Source organism: Procambarus clarkii, chromosome 52, assembly GCF_040958095.1.
Source record: "Procambarus clarkii isolate CNS0578487 chromosome 52, FALCON_Pclarkii_2.0, whole genome shotgun sequence".
Lineage (NCBI taxonomy): Eukaryota > Metazoa > Arthropoda > Malacostraca > Decapoda > Cambaridae > Procambarus > Procambarus clarkii.
Window position 1 is genome coordinate 30,012,241 of NC_091201.1, and position 7,036 is coordinate 30,019,276.

General features: G+C 34.6%; 1 protein-coding gene across 5 annotated transcripts in view; it reads right to left on the reverse strand.

Moving 5' to 3' along the window:
- Positions 1 to 6,972, reverse strand: part of 5PtaseI (inositol polyphosphate-5-phosphatase A) — a 70,344-nt gene extending 63,372 nt beyond the window's left edge. For all 5 annotated transcript variants that reach the window (XR_006773462.2, XR_011222729.1, XM_045750835.2 and 2 more), the window contains exon 1: positions 6,608 to 6,972. Coding sequence is in view for 2 of the 5 variants with exons in the window: in XM_045750835.2 (XP_045606791.1) it covers positions 6,608 to 6,673 (66 nt within the window). In the remaining 3 variants the exon portion in view is untranslated. The remainder of the gene's footprint in view (positions 1 to 6,607) is intronic.
- Positions 6,973 to 7,036: the final 64 nt, after the last annotated feature.

Consider the following 7,036-nt stretch of genomic DNA (forward strand, 5'->3'; position numbering starts at 1 on the left):
CTGGGGAGAGAGCTTCTCTCACAGATTAGATGTTTTGGCAGTTCTTGGGATTCTAAGAATGATTGGCAGGGCTTCATTTTGGATGCTTTCAAGTTTTTTCACACCGCTTTGAGAATAAGTGCACAAAACTGGTGCGGCATAGTCTATGACAGAGCACACATAGGCTGTGTACATCAGTTTAAGCACGGCAATATTGGAATTGATTTTGTTTTACTGTTACCCTTTGCATTCTGTTTGACATGAAATGTCAAACAGTAAGGCAAATCCTTTGCCTTACTTGTCCGATTTTCCTACTCCTTTATTTTATTGACTATCATGCCATGGTCACATTTGTCAAATGCCAGTGCAGTGTGTGTACAACATCTGCATTTTGTTTTTGTTTTTCTTGTAAGAAATAATTTTGTAATGGATGACTGGTTTGATAAAACTGCAATTTAGGTGTGTTCCAGAGTTTTGTGATGTCACTTACACAATTCAAAAATTCAGTATACAAGAATTGTGCCTTGAAGGTCAGGGTAAAAATGTGGAGGGGTGTTAATCTGGTGCAGACCAAATATTAATAATTGTAGTATGCCAAATTTCATGTATGCAAATGATATTTGTTTTTTGCAGTGAGAGATATATATAGACTAGATGAAAATTTTATCTGTGTAGAACTGTTAAAAGATAATATGGACAAAAAGTAGTTATGGTGGCAAAGAGAGGATGCAATTCTGCGAGTGAAATAAATGTGAATAATGAGGTACTGGAAATTTTCAATCTGAACACTTATGATATGCAATTTATAAGTCGGTGGAAGAAATTGGTTGGTGCAACCAAGGCTGGAAGGCTGCATGAAAGATTGGTAGTGCTGACCCGAAGACCCATTTATGGTTGCAACACTATGGTGTAATATGAACATTAAAAATCAAACCAAAACAATATACAGATACTGCAAATGGGTAATTTAAGAAATGTGTGTGGTATTAAAGTAAGGAGTGAAAATGCTGTAAATAGACGAAGTATTAAATATGCAGGCGATGAGTCACAATAACGTGGCTGAAGTATGTTGACCAGACCACACACTAGAAGTTGAAGGGACGACGACGTTTCGGTCCGTCCTGGACCATTCTCACAATCGACTTGAGAATGGTCCAGGACGGACCGAAACGTCGTCGTCCCTTCAACTTCTAGTGTGTGGTCTGGTCAACAAAGTATTAAAAGTCAATAAACCACAAGATTGAGCGGTGCATGACGATTGGTGCACTTTGAACAAATCTACGATGGTAGATCAGAAAAAAAAGACTACATTCAAGTAAATTTGAGGGAAAGAGAAGAGAAGAGAAGCAAAAGGTCAACTAGATAGTAGGGAGACATGATGAGAATGTGAGGTGGTGTATAGTAACTTAACACTTCACAGGATATATTAGGGGGTCCAGGCTGGGTGGAAGCGAATTGAAATGGTGAATTGTGTGACAAGTTATGAGCACAACAGTACATCTGGTCTTATAAAGCAATAGTGCTGCTGCTGTGGATTAGTGTTCATTAATTAATTCATGCTGGAGCATGAATTAATTAATGAATGGACGAGCAATATTTATTTATTCCACTATATTATTCACCTTTTTCTCTCTGGCTTGATATCTCCCCCACCCCATAAAAGTGGGAATGGGACAATAATAATGTAATTTATTATTTAATGAACAATACAATTTTTGAAATATTATTTTCACACAAGATTAGCTAGTCCTAAAAGTATTTAAACATGAAATAAAAACAGTAATGTACAGCAACAGGCAAATGGGGGGGGGGGGATCTTCAACAAGCCGCTGGCTTCCTGTCCTCATTGAGGCCACTAGGGTTAGTGGCCGTCAGGTAAATTAGGTAATTTGCAATTAACCAAAATAATATCCATAGACGAATAGATATAAAGCGTTCTGCCAATTGTCAGAAAACCTGGTGTCAAAATTCAGATGCCAAGGCATTGTATCATTTATTAGTAAAGGAATTTTTTAAGTATAAGAAGTTGGTGAATATTTTTTATATTACACCGCCTATTTTGTTTCAATACTACAATATTAGTATATATTTGTAAAACATAAGTAATTATCAAAAGAAGGCACCAAGCCGGGGGGACACTATAACAATGTACTGTACTTAGATCCCATATACAGTATTCGGGCTCCTGGGGATTCAAACACTGGTATCACAGCGAGCCAGATACCACATCAGGTACAAAAGTTCAGTGGCTAATTTTATGGGAACCCCTAAGAGTCAAGATCTGTAATAATAATTAATCATTTTTGTCATGAACAGGTAACCCTGTGCATATACAGTATGTACTTTAGGTTTGTATCAAGGTATCTCTCCAGGCTGAACTAGTGCCCTTTTTCCTAGGATGCAACGACACAACAGTTGCTTAATTTTCGAGTACCTATTACTGTTAGATGGAAGGAAAACGTGCCTATTTCTGTTCTGCCCGTGACTCAAACCCTGGATTCCCGATTGTGAGTTTAGAATGAACCAAAGTAGTTTTATATTGTTGGCAACTTATTTTGCCACTCCCTTATAGCTGAACATTGGACACTTCCATGTTTGGAAGGTCATTCCTTCAAAACAACTGACAAAGTCTGTTGTTAATATACAAGGCAGCATGATGTATTTAAAATACACTGCTTCTATTTTCAAATGATTTGAAGATACAATACTGTGCTTGGTATTGGTTCTCATATTGGCAACAGACTATCTGTGGTGTTGAAATCCATACACATCGTTTACGATCCATGATGCATATTTTTTTATGTCTACCCGTGTCATTCTACAGTTTAAGAACCAAACATTCCCCTTAAATTTAGAGATAAAAAATGATTTTTGCAAAGAGCATACATAGAATTATGGAAAACTGAATGTTCTAATATACGCTATAATAATTCTGTATTATATACCTTTCATATTTGAATATGTATTTGTATTATGTACATATATTCAAAAAGTTTCTGAAATGTTTTGGTTTCATTCTACACATCCTTGTAAACCTCATTTATCTCATGTTTTCTTTTACACTAGTGATTATAAAGATGTCTCACAGTCTCCGTGGTGTAGTGGTAAGACACTCGCCTGGCGTTCCGCGAGCGCTATGTCATGGGTTCGTATCCTGGCCGGGGAGGATTTACTGGGCGCAATTCCTTAACTGTAGCCTCTGTTTAACGCAACAGTAAAATGTGTACTTGGATGAAAAAACGATTCTTCGCGGCAGGGGATCGTATTCCAGGGACCTGCCCGAAACGCTACGCGTACTAGTGGCTGTACAAGAATGTAACAACTCTTGTATATATCTCAAAAAAAAAAAAAAAAAAAAAAAAAAAAGATGTTGGCAACTTTACCGTAAGCAATTTATAAATAGAGTACCCGGTAATTAAAAGAGGTTCCGACAGGCATGCGTTTCCTTCCAGATCATGGTATAAAACATTCTACCTTTAAATGAATACAAACTACATCGTACACAAGATTACAAAAGATTCTAGGGTAGGTTTACAAAAGAATTTTAAAACCTACCTAGCTTTACCCAACACAAGCTAACACACCCTAATAACTCGCCAACACACACCTGTATCAAGTTTTCAAAGAAAAGTTTAGGCAAAATGCTAGGGTTGGGGCATTTAACCATGCCCCATCTAAATAGAATATCAGAGAACAAAATATTTGTTTCTAAAATGACTGGCTGGTTAATGTACAATCAACTTAAAGTACAAGCAACCATATAGATGCCGGACCAACCAGGCTGCGGTGGATATGTGGGCCTGCGGGCCACTCCAAGCAGCAGCCTCTTGGACAAAGTTATCACAAGTCGAGCCTGGCCTCGGGGAGTAGAACTCCTCCCAGAACCCTCTCCAGGTGTATATATATATATATATATATATATAAAAAAATTATATACTGTGTAATATATATATATATATATATATATATATATATATATATATATATATATATATATATATATATATATATATATATATATATATATATATATATATATATATATATATATATATATATATATATATATATATATATATATATATATATATATATATATATATATATATATATATATATATATATATATATATATATATATATATATATATATATATATATATATATATATATATATATATATATATATATATATATATATATATATATATATATATATATATATATATATATATATATATATATATATATATATATATATATATATATATATATATATATATATATATATGTCGTACCTAATAGCCAGAACTCACTTCTCAGCCTACTATTCAAGGCCCGATTTGCCTAATAAGCCAATTTTTCCTGAATTAATATATTTACTATAATTTTTTTCTTATGAAATGATAAAGCAACCCTTTTCTCTATGTATGAGGTCAATTTTTTTTTATTGGAGTTAAAATTAACGTAGATATATGACCGAACCTAACCAACCCTACCTAACCTAACCTAACGTATATTTATAGGTAAGGTTAGGTTAGGTAGCCAAAAAAAGCTAGGTTAGGTTAGGTTAGGTAGGTTAGGTAGACGAAAAAACATTAATTCATGAAAACTTGGCTTATTAGGCAAATCGGGCCTTGAATAGTAGGCTGAGAAGTGCGTTCTGGCTATTAGGTACGACATATATATATATATATATATATATATATATATATATATATATATATATATATATATATATATATATATATATATATATATATATATATATATATATATATATATATATATATATATATATATATATATATATATATATATATATATATATATATATATATATATATGTCGTACCTAGTAGCCAGAACGCACTTCTCAGCCTACTATGCAAGGCCCGATTTGCCTAATAAGCCAAGTTTTCCTGAAATAATATATTTTCTCTAATTTGTTTCTTATGAAATGATAGAGCTACCCATTTCATTATGTATGAGGTCAATTTTTTTTTATTGGAGTTAAAATTAACGTAGATTTATGACAGAACCTAACCAACCCTACCTAACCTAACCTAACCTATCTTCATAGGTTAGGTTAGGTTAGGTAGCCGAAAAAGTTAGGTTAGGTTAGGTTAGGTAGGTTAGGTAGTCGAAAAACAATTAATTCATGAAAACTTGGCTTATTAGGCAAATCGGGCCTTGAATAGTAGGCTGAGAAGTGCGTTCTGGCTACTAGGTACGACATATATATATATATATATATATATATATATATATATATATATATATATATATATGTCGTACCTAGTAGCCAGAACTCACTTCTCAGCCTACTATGCAAGGCCCGATTTGCCTAATAAGCCAAGTTTTCATGAATTAATTGCTTTTCGACTACCTAACCTACCTAACCTAACCTTACTTTTTCGGCTACCTAACCTAACCTAACCTATAAAGATAGGTTAGGTTAGGTTAGGTAGGGTTGGTTAGGTTCGGTCATATATCTACGTTAATTTTAACTCCAATAAAAAAAATTGACCTCTTACATAATGAAATGGGTTGCTTTATCATTTCATAAGAAAAAAATTAGAGAAAATATATTAATTCATGAAAACTTGGCTTATTAGGCAAATCGGGCCTTGCATTGTAGGCTGAAAAGTGAGTTCTGGCTACTAGGTACGACATATATATATATATATATATATATATATATATATATATATATATATATATATATATATATATATATATATATATATATATATATATATATATATATATATATATATATATATATTATATATATATATATATATATATATATATATATATATATATATATATATATATATATATATATATATATATATATATATATATATATATATATATATATATATATATAATAATAATAATATCTTTGAGGCCTGTACGTACTTTACACAAAACTAGGCTTCGATAATGCCCTAATCCTAGTTTGGTCTCTAAAAAAAAGAACCTAAGGAGAGTGGATATGATGGATAGAAGTATATGGTTTGTGTATTAAGGTAAACTATACTACAGTATTCAGGCAACTGTCATTGGGGTACTACTCTCCTAGGCTACAGTTCACCACATAACAATCACTACCTTGCTTGTACCAACTGCATTTTCTTTACAATACATCTTGTATCCATATAATACAGTGCACTATGGGTCTGTATCCAACATTTAGCAATATTTTGGTTACAATACAGTTCATTCATTATCCAAATTACTCTTAATATCCCGTGATGCTGAAAAGTTTTAACTATTTTCTAATATGACGAGTTTTCCAGACAACATTGCCATCTTCACGTACAGTTACGATCTGCTTCTATACTTTTGATTCTATATAGTATTATAATTGTTAAGTCTGAGCTCTTGAGCCAGCGTCGATGTGATAGTCATTTAACACATTTTGTAAGCCTAAGGAAAGGCCTACACAAGTTTTAAATTATACGTATTGATTCTCTCAAGTTGTCAATGACCTGACCCGAGGCGAGTTTTCTCTTGACCTCTTGACCTGACCCCCTTAAAAACAACACACACCAAAATACAGCAGCAGCAGCTCTGATATGGGGGTCACCGCCCCCCTCGCCAGCCCGCCCTTTCCTCACCTGCTCGAAGCACGAGGCAATATTGGCCGTAACGAGCAGCATCCGAGTACTAGGGGTGCCAGCCATGGTGAGGAGAGGCACTGTCACAACCTGCGAGTGCCACACACAGACTAGCCAAGGGGAGGGCCAACTAGAGGAGGGGGGGGTGGTGGCGGTGCCAGTCTCTCGCCTCACTTCGCGGGCTTCCTCTTTATTAGATTACGGCGCCATCCCGTCGAGAAGAGCACCTCCACCACCTGCCGGCACTGGTGCATGGGTGAGCCAACTGGAGGAGCAATAAACCACGCCTACAGCCGCCGCCGCCGCCGCCGCCCGTCGATACTCCACACTGACCTCGTCCCGCACCACAGAAAACGGGCCGCCAGGGGCCGAGGGGGGCTACGCCGCCATAATATTATGCCTCACACTCATTACAACTTCTCTTATTAT